The 17,063-nt window shown below is 37.4% G+C and overlaps 1 protein-coding gene across 5 annotated transcripts in view; it reads right to left on the bottom strand.

The window, feature by feature from the left end:
- The window catches only part of ZNF385B (zinc finger protein 385B), a 164,271-nt gene that overhangs the window by 28,691 nt on the left and 118,517 nt on the right, over nucleotides 1-17,063 (bottom strand). For 4 of the 5 annotated variants that reach the window (XM_039388017.1, XM_027731492.2, XM_027731491.2 and 1 more), the window contains one exon: nucleotides 6,757-6,867. In XM_039388017.1, coding sequence (XP_039243951.1) covers nucleotides 6,757-6,867 — 111 coding nt within the window. Of the gene's footprint in view, nucleotides 1-6,756; nucleotides 6,868-9,157; nucleotides 9,263-17,063 lie in introns of those variants that run through there. The other variant, XM_027731501.2, reaches the window with a different exon arrangement.

Genomic DNA, 17,063 nt, shown 5'->3' on the forward strand with positions numbered 1-17,063 from the left:
AAGAAGGAGAAGTACAGAAATAAAGGGAGAATTTGAAGTATCCACGTGGGAAATCTGGGTTCATGCCCTAAGCAGTGCAATGCTAGGTGAGTGCCACAACTAAATGGAAGTGAACATGGTGGCCTGTAGCTCCCGTTCCTTCTCATTTGATACTGCACCTTTTTAAAGCAGGAATTCCACCCTGGATGGGAAGTATTCTCAACAGCAATTGTATCTCTAACATGCTGCTTAGTGAAGTGACAGAACTATCCCTGGAAGCATTAAAAAACCATCCGGGTGTGGCACTTGGGGATATGGTTTAGCGATGAACACGGTGGTGCAGGGTTAACGGTTGGACTTGATTATCTTAGAGGTCTTTCCCAATCTTAATCATAGATTCTATGATTCTATCTCAAATAATAAATTCATTTGGTGTTAATACAGAGGTAATCTCTAATGAAAAATATTTTGTTGAAAATACCACAAAAGCTTCTGCCAGTAAGAGTTCAACCACATAGAAAATTTACAACTGAAAGACTGAACAGATATAATAATCCTGAAAACTTCTATTCTGTAATGGAGTAACTATAAAGATTAATTTTTCCTGCATATCATAAAAATGTTTTACATAAATTCCAGCTAAAAAAATATCATGTCATAAATACAGTCATAACTGCAGAAAGATCACCTCTCAACACCTGTGTTCCTGCCCACTTTTATACATCAAGCTGATTACAATAGCAGTGGTCCTGTTAGAGAAAGCAACTAAGTGTGCAAGATAGGAGGAACAGAGAGGTATTTATGTTTATAACCTATTAGCATTTATATTCACAGCAGATCTTAAACTATAAAGCTCCCTTTCTTAATAGTAAGATATCTACCAAATATTTGATCACATAGTTTACCTGTTAGAACCATCCTGTAAGAGTATGCATATTTATTTGACTGTATAAATTAAGAAGAATTTAGACTAGAATCATAACTCCAATAAAAATTACATGAAATTATAAATTAGGAAGTAGTGTTGAAAAATATAGTTATATCTAATTTCTTATTAATAATAGATGTAATTGAAGAAATCTGCAAAATCTTCATACATTTTTTATACCAAAGCTATGCAATATTTTTTCAATTCAGTCCTTATGAATTTCTAAAAACTAATTGCTCAAAATAGCAAGGCAGATTACAACTGAAATGAACATAGAAAAACCAAAAAACTGTGAAGATCAGCCATGTTGTAAGAAGTCGACTCATATTTTAAATACCGTATCAAACTTAGTTAAAAGCTCTGTTAAATAGCTGTTATTTGAACAGAACTTTCATCATGTTATAACCCTGTACTCTATAATCATGCAATATTTCTGTCATGTTGGAGCTAACAACTTTCATCATTTTGTCAGTTCTGTCTACAAAACAGAAAATTACCTTCACAAGTTCCCGAGATTTATGCTTTTAATTACCTCCTCTCCGCTTCACTACCCTCCATACCCAAAGAATCAATATAGTCTTATTTATAAGGAAAATTTAAAATGTTTGACAAAAGACAATGACAGTTCTGTAGATTTTTATTTGATGCTATTGATTATTTTGTTTATTATCTTTTTGACAGCATGAGTGATTCATTGAAATTTGCAAAGTCAACTTTTTGTAATATTTGCCTAAACTTCAAAAATTTGCCTTCTGGCTTTTTAAAATGATGGTCTATCATCATTTATTAAAGCATTTTTATTAGCTTTAAATGCATTCAACAATAAGATGACCTTCAGCATCTCTTAATGCCAAACTGTTACATCTGCTTTTCCTTATTTGCCTACAAGGTGTTCTCTCTTGATTTTTGAGTCTATGCAAGTGACACCAAAAGCAGAATCGACTTGTGGTCTTTAACCACAGAGCAGCACACTGTGCAAACACAAGTTTATTTCAATTGAATTACATCCTATTAACAAGATGATACCTACCAAGCCCTACCAGTCAAAGACCTTTCCTTTCTATAAGAAACAAAAAGCATGCAGAAGGAAGCAGATACTTATTTTAGACATGATCAACAGATGACAAAATCTGTTTTCAAAACAACCCGACTACCAAAAATCAGAACAATAACACATATGGACTGTTGGCATAATATATTTGCATGTTTGGACTATAGAGAAGTCTGTCTGCTGAGAAAAGGGACTGGTTTAGCACTGACATCATTGCCTAGTGCCCAAGCTCCAAAAACTCTGTGGACTATCAATAGAATCACAGAATCATTTGGGTTGGAAAAGACCTCTAAGATTGAGTTCAATCGTTAACTCGGCACTTCCATGTTCACCACTAAAATGTTCCTAAGCCCCACATCTACACATCTTTTACATACCTCCAGGGACAGTGACTCTACTACTTCCCTAGGTAGTCTGTTCCAATGTTTGAAAACCTTCTTCGGTGAAAAAATTTTTCCTAATATCCAATCTAAGCCTCCTCTGGCACAACTCAAGGCCATTTTCTCTCATCCTATTGCTTGTTACCCGGGAGAAGAGACTGACACTCACCTTATTACAACTTCCTTCCAGGCAGGCACAGAGTGAGATAAGGTCTCCCCTAAGCCTCCTTTTCTCCAGGCTAAACAACCCCAAAAACCTCCACAGTAAACAATAAAATATAAATAATGAGGGAGAAAAGCAGAGAAACTACTTGAACACAAGATGATGATTCATAGATATGGAGAAAAGAGCGATTCTGCAGAAGCCAAACAGGTATCCTTGCAACCAAAACTCACTCTTATGGCTGCAAGCTACAGTGTCAGATGCCCTAACAGAATAGACATCTCTGGGACTGTCTGACCAAAGCTCCACAGCTGCTGGAAGACTTGTTGCAACACAGCAGCAGCTGAAAATGCTCCATATTCATCTAGTGGCCAGAAGGAATGAGAAAGAACGAGCCAAGAGAAAGAGTCTATATGGGATAGAAAACAGCCATTCTTCCCCTTGCCCTCTTGCTACTGGACCCTCTTACTGATACCAGTAGGATTCGGCAAATTCCCTGTTGTGGTCTACGAATGGTATTCTCCAATTTACTACTCTGGCTAAAACCATGCGCCGCTTCCCCTCCCCCCTCGCACTGAAGGCATAAAAGGTAGAGATCATGGGTTGAGATAAGAACAATTTACTGGAAACATCAATGAGATCAGAAAATGAACAGTAACAGCAACAACATTAATAACAAAAGGAATAAGAAAAAGAAACAATTTATGCAGGTTATAAGGACAACTTTAGTTTGGTTTTACTTCACAGAGATGGCATTTTATTTTTCTGTTTCTCAAGACTTTGGATCATCTATACTATGCTGTACTACACTATACTACAGTTTCTTTGAGAGTTGAGATAGGAAGGGGTGCTCAAGCTAGCTGTGCCAGAATTTATTAGCAGAAAAATACAACTTGACCAAATTGCAGCTAAAGAACTTTAGAAAAGGACAGACAGTGTGACAGTGAACGTCTGGGAGTATGAGTCAAAACCCATCACTTCTTTTTTGGAAAAGGCTAGACATATCAGCCTAAAACTAGACCAAATTTGGGATCTGTAGACAAAGGTTTTCCTCATGTTGTACTTTTAAAAATTGTTTTTAAAGTACAGAAGACTTGGAGGAAACAGTTAGGAAACACTGTTCAAATTATAATACGGTAGAAAAAAATGGCATCATCCTAGCAACTTTATTTTTCAAAATATAGAAGGTATCACTTCAATATGAGTTACTCCCACATTCAAGGAAACCTATTTTAAAATTTCCTTCCACCCCTGATATCAGACTTTCTCTTCCTGCAGATTGCTGTAGATCCCTGCCTCCGAATCTGATGGTAGAACACACTCACTCAAGCTAAACCTGCAGAGCTAAACATAAGCAAAAGAAACCTGAAACCTTTGCAACTTACTGCATTAATTTAGAGGGAGGTTTGACAAATATAAATTGACTAGTCTGATTTTTTTTTTGTCTATTGATCCAGATCAGTGACTGTCCATAGCACAAGGAAAAAGATTACAGGCAAAGAAACCAATTTTATTCTCACCGATGAATATCCACTGGTCTGTATGCTACTCATGCAATACATAAAATAGTACTAGAATGAGGTCAAGAGTCCTCAAACACCATGAAAATGAATTTAATTTGGGAGAACAAAAGTAAAAAAAAAAAAAAAAATCACCAAAACTACTTATTTTTGTCATTTTTATTTAATTTACTTGCATAATTTAGGTCAAAGAAAGTTCAAAGAAATGAAATGCCTATCATCAACAAAGAGCATGTCAGCCTTGTAGAGCTAGAAGAAACTACAAGTGTAAAGTGGTTATACTACAAATCTCATTCTGCAATGTGCTATGTTGAAGCTTTAATGCAAGTTAAGACAATTTGATGCCACTCAAAAGGCATTCAATAACTTTGTGACATTCTTAAGATGTCACATCATAGAACCGATTCTCTGAAAGATTCAGCAATTACAAGGTTCACACATATCTGACCTCCTTTTTCCCCAGTCAGCAAACACAGGATGGATTGTAAAGACCATTCCACCCACTAAGCATAATTTCACACTATAAAGGGACCAAAAAGAAATATACAAGCAAAGAGTCCCCATTTTTGTTTCTGTGAAGAAGTTTTAACAAGCTAAGAAAGAACTAAAAGGGTCTCCAGAGCTTAGTTGAAACCCCGTGAGTATTACCTCAGTCAAATTATAACAATGCAGATTATGGGGTATGTGTGTCTGTGTATATAGGTGAGAATAATATCCAAATAAAATAAGATCTCACTCTCTCAGAAAAGGCAACATGTGCTCATATAAATAATTGTTAAGGTCAAATGACTGAACCTGGATGAAAGATTTAAAATCTTATAAAAAGCTACTCAGGAGAGGCTGAATAATCCAATGAATGGCTAGATAGCTTTTATAATAGAAGTGCTACACTATGAAGACTTATTTTTCAAATATTCCTGTACATTGTGGTTATGAAATATTTGTGAAACTTACATTTATATTTAAGTATCTTCTGGTATTAGTAACACTGCTATAACCTTCGCACATTCTAAACCCAAATTTCCATGTTGTTTAATAATGTTTTGGTAAACTAAACTGCTGTGGAAAGTAAGGAGCTGCATTTCAGCACAGTCATAGTGCTTCATCCTTTCTTAAAAACTATTCATTACAAAAGGATGATGATATTTTCTAGCAACTGTAACTGAGTATATTGATTGCATTTAGAAAGAGCATGACACCATATTGAATATACCCGGCCCAGAAGAAGCAACGTGCCTATAATTGGCTGTGCTTTTGTGGTGCCACTATGAAAGCAGAATATGATATGCACTCTTTGTTCTACTTTGTAAGGCTAGATAGGAAAAATTGCTTGGTTGACAGATGCATGAAATGCTATAACATTTCAGCTGTATTTCTTTGTTTATTTCAAGTCACTCAGTTGTGATTCAGTTTGTCTGCCTGAAGTGCTGTTTGTCCACCTGAATGTCAGTGCAGACAGAGCGGCTCCTCTAGGGTCAGGACCCATCACCAGAGGGATCCCGACCTCATGAGGAGAGGGAAGAGCAGGGACAGGCTGAACTGCCTCTCTGGTGATGGAGTAACGTACAGTTCAGGAGCAAGATTCAGATCCAGGAAGTCCTAGGAAACTTTAAAAACTTTTATTGCTTCCTTGATTTAACCAGTAAAAGTAGATATCTGGACCAAGTATAAGAGCAAAAAAAATTTTTTTTTTCCCCCTTAAATCTTAACCTTAAAGAAGAAAGGCAACTAAATTTAAAATAATGACTTTTGAGATCAGTTAACTAAGCACATATTGCCACTTCAAAGAAAGTTTAATAAGCTTGTCAAAAGATGACAAATTTAGAAATCAATTTGATGCTAACATAGCACTGCTTCAAAATCCGTACCAGCCTAGACAAGAAAGCCAAACTGGGAAAAACACTTTACAAGACACTTTTCAAAGTGGGATGTTAAAGGCAGAGAAAACCAGGGTAATAGGTATGGGTGCTTTACTGTAAATCTCTGGGAGCACCAAGTTCTTGAAGGTTTTGAGGAGGTGTCTGCAAACTAATTCTGAGACTGAAATTATAACAGAAAAATACATATTCTTAGAGTGTCAAAGCTCATAATTTTCTTATACATAGTTTTCCTGAATTTCTTTAATTTTCAAGCCATTCAGGAAAAACATTAATTGGGTATATATTTTTTAAACATATCATTCAAGGTACTCTTTGGCAATGCTTTTTTTTTAATTAAACTTCAGAAAACAGTTTCCTTGAACTTTATCATACTCAAGAAGACAGTAAGAAGTGTTCATATTTGTTACAAATGAAAGTTATTGGAAGAGTGAATTTATTAAGAAATCTAAAGACATATCACCAAGGATGTATGAACAACAAGAAAAAGCTGTTTCTTCTGGAAGAAGGGCAAATATGACATGGAGAACTCATGGGGAAGCTTTTCTGTCTGCTTCATCTCCTTTTTTTAAAAAAAACCAAGCAAACAAGCATTTCTATTTGCAATACCTCTTGAAGGTTACTGCATCATCAAATGGTGTATCATCAATGGACAGGAAACTGGATATCAAGGCAGACCTATGCAAGAAAATCAAGAGTCCGTCCTCTACGGACTTCCACCTCTGAGTGAACAAAATACTAACCCAGCAGGCTGAGCAGAATGTAGACAGAACTGGAATGACTTATTTCAGAAAAAAGAAGTTTAGATTAATTATACCTAATGTACTAAGAAAAAAAAAGAAAATAGGCCATACTTACATCAGAGTTAAAGCGAAGCTGGCAGACATTACAGGAAATGACTTGTTTCTTCTTTGGGGGAATGGACACTCCAAATGTATGGTTTATGACTGCTTTTTGCACAGGATCCATCTGGAGAACAAACAATAATCAATTTACAACTTTTCAGGACAATAAACAGTACAGAAGAAAAAAAAAACCACAACTTTCTGCTGGAAGATTTTTCTTTTCTTTTTTTGAGATAAACAGGAGACACAAGATTCCAGTCCTCATAAAAATTAGATTTAACACAGGTTAGGGAATTGGTAGCACACCAGAGCTTATGAAGAAAAGGCAACTTCATTGTTGCTGCCATCCCCAGGCTACTAAATAGTTCCTTCCCCAAACCTGCACATCCTCTGTGCTGCAGGGCCCCACTACCACATCTGAATTGCAAAAAGCCTCCTGAAAGCCCTTCCCCGTCATCTGATGATCCAAGTGACACATTACAAGACCCACTTTCGCACCCTGACAAGTCACTGTCATTTATTTCTACATGTTTTTCCTTCAATGACAAATATTAGCACTTATTTGGTAAAATATTCTCTCCTGGAGACATTTTTGTGAGAGGAGGTCCTTTGCAGTCTCCATTAGAAATACCACTTGCTGGGAAAAGAGGCTGCAATCCCCAAACATTTCCATGCAGAACTGATGAGTGATGGAGCCCATGGGAACGCTTAGGTTCAGAAGAACATGTAGCAAGTGTCTGTACCAGGAAAGCTACCAAGCTTCAGAAAACATTTCAACACTCTGAAAAATGTGAGATAAGTGAAAACCTGAATATATTAATCCTAAATTTGACTGAACCTTTTCAGGAACTCAGAACTGATTACATCTTTGCTAAATACCTGTTGGTCACCAGTTTAGAATATCCTCAGGATCACAGAGTGCTCTGCTGTTAACACTGCAGGAGCTGGGGAATAACACAGGATGTTCAGAAAACAGTGTGTTGAGGCCTCAATTAATCATAATTTGTCATTCTTCCTGATGTGACATGAATACAGATTAAAATTAATTTCCTGATGCAAAAATATTCAAATTTATTTTTCTAATTAAAAAACCCAAAGTATCTGCTCTGGTCTAATGACCGATCCTGCTCTGAGCAGGAGGTTGGACCAGATGACCTCTGAGATCTCTTCCAACCCAAGTTATCCTATGAGCATCTGTGCAGATGTGGCCCTCCATCCTTATCTAAGATGAGAAATGGATCCTGGAGAGGGCAAAAAATGGTAGTTTATAACATAAGATGGATGCTCATTCACCATTTTGTTTTAAAACCAGCTCAGAAGAAAATAGTTTGATTTGCTAAAAAGTTACATTTTTTTGAAGTTTCCTTTGTAGTCACAGTGATGGGTTTTTTTTCCTTTACAGTACTATTTGAAGAAACCAAACCTGGATGTTTAATCTCAGGTGGCACACATCACATACTTGATGCTAAGCTGACTTACAAAAGGAAGAGACAAAAGTTAAAGCAACTGATTCATTAAAGAATTAGAACAGTAAATTAGCTGCTTCCAGACTTTCCAAACATCGGGATAAAGATTGTAATTTCTCCTTAGTACAAATTTAAAGCTTCCAGAGAAGCTTGCACTAATGAGGATTTTCTTCGCATATATGCACACACACACAAAAACAAATACAAGAAAAACATATTGCACTGTATCTGCCAAAGAAAACACTCTCTGAATCTATTACCTAGCATTAAACGCTTAATTTTTTTTTATGATGGCTACATAGGTTTCTTGTTGAATTCATTTTAAATCAAATGCATGACTTCGTAAATGGCATTAGTAGCAAATTTTCTGGAGAGGTGATTTAAATTTTATCAGCTTTTGCCATTAAATAGTGTATTTCACTGCCATAGGGGTACCATATTAAGACAATTACAGAAGTAAAAGCACCTCATCTAAAATAAACTACTGCATTTTTAAATGATGCAGTGTTGTTACAATGAATGTGATAAACCTAAGAAAAACCTAAAATAAATATCCTTGTTTCATTTTTCCTCTGTTTCTAGAATATAGTGACAGTCCAAAGTTTAAAAGCTTAAAACATAAAAAAAATTCTGTTTCTGACTTGTACCATTTATTGCACTGCCCTGCGTAATATATCACAATTATACATGCAGATTAAAAGTTTTATGAGCATATAGATACGACAGTCAATACATTTATTGTATTATAAATATATAGATATATACAGTATTACATTTATAATATTTGTTAAAAAATTGTTGTATTATTAGGGAATAGTTGGTTGGAGTTTTCCTTAAATGGAAGATACGTTTTACTTTTCAACCTGCTGGTAACTACTTTTCAACAATTAGTAGTTACTAATCATTAGATCAGTTAATCTAGAAGAAAAGAGTAATGCTAAAAAGTACCTCAACCATTTGAAGTGTCTGAGATCGGTGAAAAGAAACAGCAAAAATACCCACTAGCGTCTGCAGTCCCGTTTAAAAAAATAAAAAGAGAAGAAGAAGCAATGATCAATGATTCCTCTGTGCATTCCAGATAACAATCCACAGTGCCAGTGCTAGGCAAGGCAGTTCAAAACCACACAATGCAGACTATGCACAAAGTCCCAGTTTCAAACAGATGTAGCAGCACAAGGACAAAATCTACACAAATAATACAGCTCACACTGCCTCCAGAAAGTACCACTTGGGATCCCCAGGGGAACGGTTAATGATCCTTCCCAAAACAGAGCCCTGCATGCAGTCTGGTCATGATTAGAATTCAAGAAGTGTACATTAACAATTAATAGGTTTTAAATATATCAGAAACTGGGGTGGATTACAGCATGCTGGAAAAATAAAATAGTATCTCTCTGTTAGAAGATTAATGTTGCAGAGTAAACTGATCTCAGATCATTACACAAAATTATCCTCTTCAATACAGGGAGAGAGGGAGGGAGAGAGGGAGGGAATGGAGTAGGAAAGAGGGAGGGAGTTATTTGTTGAGGTATACATTAGGAAATGATGCAGCATACTTTGCCCAGTGGGGAGCACCAGTATTTAAGAATCAGTTCTATAAAACAAAATAATAACAGAAGCCAACAGCTACCACAAATGCAAATAAAAATCTGCACTATGCTGTTTATGCTACAGGGGGGATTAACAAAGCAATTCACAGTGCTCTAGTAGCCATAACTAAGTTTAACAACCTTTAAGTCTTGATCTCCTATTTCAATTGGTTTAATAAAAAGTTAAATTTAAAAACGTCTTTCCAACAAAGTAGAAGATACTATCTTTTTGCAATGAGTCTCCTTAAAACCACCCAAACTACTGAAGTGAGAAAAGACTGAGAGAATTCAGACAGGTTTCAGCAGTAGTCTGCTACTACTTCTTCCCTAGCCTGGAGGACTGATGGGTGAGAGGGGATCTTATCAATGCACACAAATATCTCAAGTGTGGTGCCCAGGCCAAGAGGCAACGGGCACAAATGGAAATACAGGACATTTCATCTGAATACAATTAAAATCTTCCATACTTTTAGGGTGACAGGGCACTTGATTGAGTTGCCAGAGAGGCTGTGAAGTCTCCTTCCCTGGAGATACTCAAAACCTGCCTGGACACGATTCTGTGCAACCTGCTCTAGGTGAACCTGCTTTAGCAGGAAAGGTGGACCAGATGATCTCCAGAGGTCGCTTCCAACTACAACCAGCCTGTGATTCTGTGACTTTCCAATTTCAGAACATGCAAATGTAAGAAATACTCTACAACTACTAAAAGTTGCAACAGTAACTTTCAAAACACATTAAAAATGTGAATGTGGCAACACAAAGGACAGAACAAGAGCAGGGCAGGCATTGTATTTTCTGCTGCTTTTTTCATATTTTCCCACCTAAAATTTTCCAGAGCTAGGTGTTTTCTGTGTATTTGGTAAATTTCAGTGACTTTTTCTTGCACAGCTACCCCCGACACTGATGTAAAACACTTTGCACTCTTAGCATGGAGTTCCAATGCCCACAGTCTGCTGCACCAAGAAACAATTCATTTTGTTTAAACATAGCTTCATGCAATTTTATAAGACCTGTACCACAGTCGAAGCTATCTTTGCCTTGCTCAGTCATTCTGTGCATGGAGTCATTCCATTCCTTTCCACATCCTTGTTGCCCACCTCCACTCTACCAAAATTTAAAAAATTCAATCAAATGCTACCAGAAGCTCTTCCTGCCCTGCTGTATGTCATGGTACCACAGATTCTTCTGGTGCCTTCTGGGAAATGAACCAGACTACAAAGAGACATGAAAGCAGGCATCAGAAGGAAAGAGGAGGGAGGAAAAAAAAAAAAGGCAAGTGCATCAGGAGAACTTGTTCAGTGAAACTGAAGTTCTGGTTATTTTAAAAAACCTCTATACACAGCAGACAGTACAAACACCAACTTGTGAGCCTCGGAAATAAATTGCACTGAGCCTGTGAAGAGGTAAGCTCTGTCTTTTCCTAACGGCAGCATAACCTTAAATCTGAGTAAGGTTTTAAAATTGTGTCTGGCAATGTACACCCTCGGTTCAGTTAACTCTCATCATTCTGGTCAAATATAGAGTTGCCTGTTAGACAAGCTTTTGTAAACAGAATATTAAGAAGTGGGTATAAGAGATTCAACTGACTATCACTTAACCAGCAGGCATTAAGAAGATTCTGAAAAACACTGAGAGTGGCCCTACAGCACACTGTGTTAGTTTATTCTGATAAAGCAAAGTTTTAAATAGTATGCGGAACAAGCAGATAATATAATCAAATACTTTCCTCCGGAATAAAAACAGTGGCATATATAATTTAGATGCTGCACTGGTAATTTAAGTTCTATGATTTTTTTTAACCATTGAACTCCACCTGTGTTTGAGTTTCAGTTGTTGCAACAGCCAAGCACACTGCCACTGTGGAGAAATGACCATACACCAAAGCTTATCATAAATTCTGCCATATATACACTGCCTCCTTCCATAGCTGTACACATTATGATAATTAAAAGAGTGACAGAAGTGAATACACATACTCAACAAAACACATATTTAAAATGCCCAGCATAAAATCAGAAATATTAACACTGTGATGCAATACTTGGCATGCTTGGACAATGCAAACCAGAAAGAATCCATTCTCTCCACGTTCATGCTGCTTTTCTCCCATCAGGGAACATATTTCTCATTTGACTAATTCTAAGTACAATTTACTGTTCAACTTAATGCTATGTGTATAGTAATATCATTGGCCTGTTACAGGATGAGGATGTTCACCTCACGAACAGGGATAGAGACAAGGCAGAGGTGTTTAACACTTCCTTTGCCTCTGTCTTCAATGTGGATGACGGACTAAGAGGGTCTCAGTGCCCCGAGCTGGAGGGCCATGACTGCGAGAATGATCAACTTCGAGTCAATCCTGAACTTGTGTAGGATCTGCTCCTCCAGCTGGCTCCCTACAAATCTGTGGGGTTGATGGGATTCATCCCAGAATCCTCAAAGAGCTGGTTGATGTCATTGCATAACATCTCTTGATGATTTTTGAGTGGTCTTGGGAATCCAGAGAGGTCCCAGTTGACTGGAAGCTGGCGAACATTGTCCCAGTTTCCAAGGAGAAGGACCCCAGAAACTACTGGCCTGTAAGTCTCACTCCAGTGCCTGGTAAAGTTATGGAGAAGATTATTCTTGGAGGTATTGAAAAACACCCGAAAGACAATGCAGTCATTGGTCACAGCTACCATGGCTTCATGAGAGGAAAGAGGAGGGGCAGGCACTGATCTCTTCTCTGTGGTGACCAGTGATGGGAACAAGGGAATGGCCTGAAGTTGTGTCGGGGGAGGTTTAGGTTGGACATTAGAAAGAGGTTTTTCACCCAGAGGTTGGTTGGGCACTGGAACAGGCTCCCCAGGGAAGTGGTCACAGTATCAAGCCTGACAGAGTTCAAGAAGCATTTGGACAATACTCTCAGGCACATGGTGTGACTCTTAGGGATGGTCCTCTGCAGGGCCAGGAGTTGGACTCAGTGATCCTTGTGGGTCGCTTCCAAGTTGGTATATTCTGTGGTTCTGTGATTTCCTTGCTTATTTTGCATCCCCAGGAACACTTGAGTCAGCTCTACTGATGTAACTCTACCTGAAAGGAGGCTGCAGCGAGGTGAATGTCAGTATCTTTTTCCCAGGTAACAAGTGACAGGACAAGAGGAAACGGCCTCAAGTCATACCCAGGGGAGGCTTAGGTTGGATATAAGTAGAAATTTATTACTGAAAGGGTTATCAAGCACTGGAACAGACCACCAGGGAGGTAGTGGAGTCACCATCCCTGGAGGCATGTAAAGGATTAGCACGCAGCACTGAGGGACATGGTTTAGTGGTGGACTTGGCAGCGCTGCATTAATGGTTGAACTCAATGATCTTAAGGGTCTTCTCCAACCTAAAGATTCTATGATGCAAACAACTTTCTATTCTTGTGGGAATGCCATCGATATTCTCTGTGTATCAATTCTCCTTGAGTAACACAGAGTGTGCCCACAGAGATGTATTTCTGTACAGTGAGCCTGCAGTTCTCTAAATACTATCTCCCCGCACCTCTGTCTCTATGCTCTTCACAACATTTTGGGGTTTGGAAAAAAACAGCCAGATGTAAATGGCCAACAACCAAGTCAGGAGTGCAATTCTGTCATATTCCCAGCAACTGATTTGAAGACTTGTGCAAATGATTATTTAGAATAAAAATAATAATTAATTTATAACATTATAGGGTTTTTACCATAATCCTGTGGTCTGCTTTAATCACACTTTTTGTTGTTTAACAGGCTCTCTTAACGTACTTAGACATTTGCATAGAGCAGGAAATCTGGATCTCACTCAAATCAAGTCCAACCACACTCAGCTAGAAACAAGCTAATGATTTTTTTTCTTTCCCTTTTTAAAATTCTGAGTATATGTCTTTCCCCAGTTGTAGAAAGACATAAGCATCCACTAAGAAACATTTGGACCACAGGGGCTAGTATCTCCCTTCTTTTACACAAGGTTCCCAAAACACAATAAGAACATTGTACTCTGAAGGCAAATCTCAGTGAATGCAACTTCTCACTGTGTTTGTCTCTCCTGCTCTGATCAATTTGGCAGCAAGCTCCAAGTTCCCTGAGGAAAAAAGTCTCTGTGATAGCTGTGACCTCCACACACTACTACTAGTCAGTGAAATCAGCCTGGAGGTATTTTAAAGCAAACCAAAAATCTTACTGTAATTCACTTGCTAACATGTAATTGCTGAAATAAGAGTGACTGCTTAGGAAAGAGACAATTTTGGAGTCTACACTTCTACTTCATTTTTAGTACAAGACAACTAAAAGGACAACTAGAGCTGGGAACAAGCTTTTGTGTCTTAAAAGAAGTGAAATACTAATAATTTCAACTTCCTCATTTCCCTTTTAGAGATTAAGGTTGAGCTAATTTTCTTTTGGTAAATTCCATGTTATTTCTGTTAACAGAGTTGCAGGGCTGGTGCCTTAGACCTGGGAGACGAATTTTTTATCTCCAGACACTAGAAGTTAGATTTCTCTCCCTACATTTTTATGTCCAGTCTTATGGCATAATGCAGAGCCACTTGGTGTGCTACCCTCCTGTATGCTCCCCTTTTAAAGTCAAGTTTGCATGGAAAAATGAAGAAGGAGTTGATTCTCTTTGCATGTCTGCATTCACAATCACAGACAATACTGCAAGCGATGTCTGCAGTCATTTACAGATTTGGTTTAGGTCAGAGGGAACCATTACATCTAATTTCCTGAAAAATTTATGAAAACTTCATTCACTGAAATGCTTCAGCCCTTCCTATTACAAAGGCCAATAATTTGTGGTCAACCAAAGCCTGAGGTTTAGGGAAAAAACCCACCTCAACAGCTTGATTTAAAAGTTTTGAAATAAGCTAATTTACATCACTGTGGAAGCAATGCTTACCAAGTCTATTATAAGCCACTCAATCTAGTTTTGCTTTCAAGGTCACCCTAACCTCAAATACCTTTTGAATAGTGCAGGCACTCACACACTGCAATCATATCAGCTCTTAACCTTTTCTTTGATAAACCAAGCTCCTTAAGCCTCTCACTATAAAAACTGTGATTCATTTGGTAGCTTTCCTCTGACTCCTTCTCAGATTTTCAGTATGCCACTGAAACACAGGTACTAGAAGTCAGAACATGTTCAAATATACTTTCCCTCTACCTGCTTAATTAGATCCTTTCTGTTTTAACAAGAAATGCATTCATCATCTTGCCTCAGCATTGACTTGGGAAGCACAGCCCTAAATCTTTACTGACATGTTCATTCATCCATCCTGTGTGCCAGCACAGGTAATTTAACCACCACACGTCCTTCTCTGTCTTAGAATGTTATCTGAGAGATATCCCAGCCTGAGAGAGGGTTGAAATAGCACCACACTGGGAATCTTATGCTGAAGCAGAGACTGCTTTCAGGTAGGGTTTACACTCAGGAAGTCTAATTGGCAAAATGTTGTCGGACCAAGCTCAGGAGAACAGTGATGAATCTCAGCCTTCTCAGCAGAATTTTCTTTCTCCTAAACCAGTCCAAAATCATGATTTATACCAACATAAGCAAAATGAACAACTGAAACAAAATCAGGGACTTCCTAATCTGTTGCTTTTCTGTCCTCCTCTGTCTTTGCACTGCTCCAGCTTAAATCAAGTGACTCTGGTACTAAAAATAAAAATGAAAATCTGGTAAATAACTCTAAACTATTCCTACATCTCTTCTCTCCATATAACGTGCTATGATTAAGCACAAAGATCAAAAGATAATTGAGAAAACACCTTTAATTATTGTTTATTACTGTTTTTCCCGTGCTGGGAATATTTCCTCTGCCCTTCCTTCCCTTCATCCTTGTATATATTTATTGACTGTTAAAAACATTTTCTGGGGTAGAAAACCATAACTAGGATAGTCTTAGAAAGAGTGTTCTGAAAATTAAATACCACTGCTGTTTTAGAAATTTTTGTGTAAAAGATTATGAAAATTTAACATTTGATTCCTGTAGAAATACTTGAACCAAAGAAAGAATTGATGAGACATCACAGAAAAAAAATAATTCTCAGTTTGGTCTATGTTTTTTCTAGGGCTTATTCTCAAGTGAGGATATAAATACATTAAAGGACTGAGTTTGTTATGAGAACACCAAGAATATATTTTAACCTTTATGGTAAAAATTGTCAAATTTTCTGCTCCATACAAGACTGGAGACTTTTGAGGGTGAAATAAAGAAACAGAAAGCTGCTGAGAATGGTTTGGGATAAAAGAGAATTCCCCATCAGGAAAAGGAGAATAAGTAAAAAATAAGTATCTGAGGCTCAATGCTTTTTCTTATACTAAACTGAACCAGCTTTAAGTGTTTGGCAGCTTCTTTTTTAATCCATCCTGATTACTCCTCTGCCATATTGCAATACTTTGTATCTAAAGAATGAACTTTTAGGACCATGACAGACCAAACCTGAGAAAAAGAACGAAGTGCAAACCCAGTGGTTATGCTAATGCTTATATATGACAATTTACTTTCCCTCTGTGGCTATGCTGGCTCACAAGTTTAGCTGTCCATGAGTCATTTCACCTGAGCCTTATATTGTTCATTTGTAAAATGGAGATAAAAATATTTGCAACCTCACAAAAAAGCTGACAGGTCTAAATAACATGTTATAACTCTTCAACATCATCTAACAGAAGGTGCTATATAACTGCTATTTATTATTAAAACTGCTGTTATTCAGAGCACTCAGCTGTGCTCAGCTAGATAAAAACCACTATCATCTTGCCTCCAAATCCAGTAAAAAATAAAAACATACTACAGTTTGAGACTTACTGAAAAGCAAACCAATAATGTACTTTAAGAGCAAAACTATTCTTGTTACACTACATATTACCAACTGACAGTAAAATAATATAAATAAGTAAAATAACATGAAAAATTACCTTTCAGCAGAATTCTGCCAAAAGATTCAAGCCTAGGAGTTTGTAGTCAGAAAAGGAGTTTAGACAGCACACAGGATAAATAAAATTCCTGATTTTTACTTTCATCTTTGAGATGGTCCTTAGATATGACCCTTTTCTTCTTAAGAGTCTGCTCTAAGTTTCGAGTTTTCTTGCTCCCAGGCTGCTCAAGAACACCAAAACACAAAGATGAAGTTATACCATTACACAGAGTTGCATTTCCTTTTACAGTTCTGAACTGTAAAAGAGAGGTTAGGGACAAATTCAGAGCTTTTGATTAATTCTGTGACCAGGAGAGAATAAAGACACAAGAAATCTAGTCTTCTGAAATGA

The sequence above is a fragment of the Pipra filicauda genome, unplaced genomic scaffold, assembly GCF_003945595.2.
Source record: "Pipra filicauda isolate LSUMZ 115617 unplaced genomic scaffold, ASM394559v2 scaffold5_size6683894_pilon, whole genome shotgun sequence".
Taxonomy (NCBI): domain Eukaryota; kingdom Metazoa; phylum Chordata; class Aves; order Passeriformes; family Pipridae; genus Pipra; species Pipra filicauda.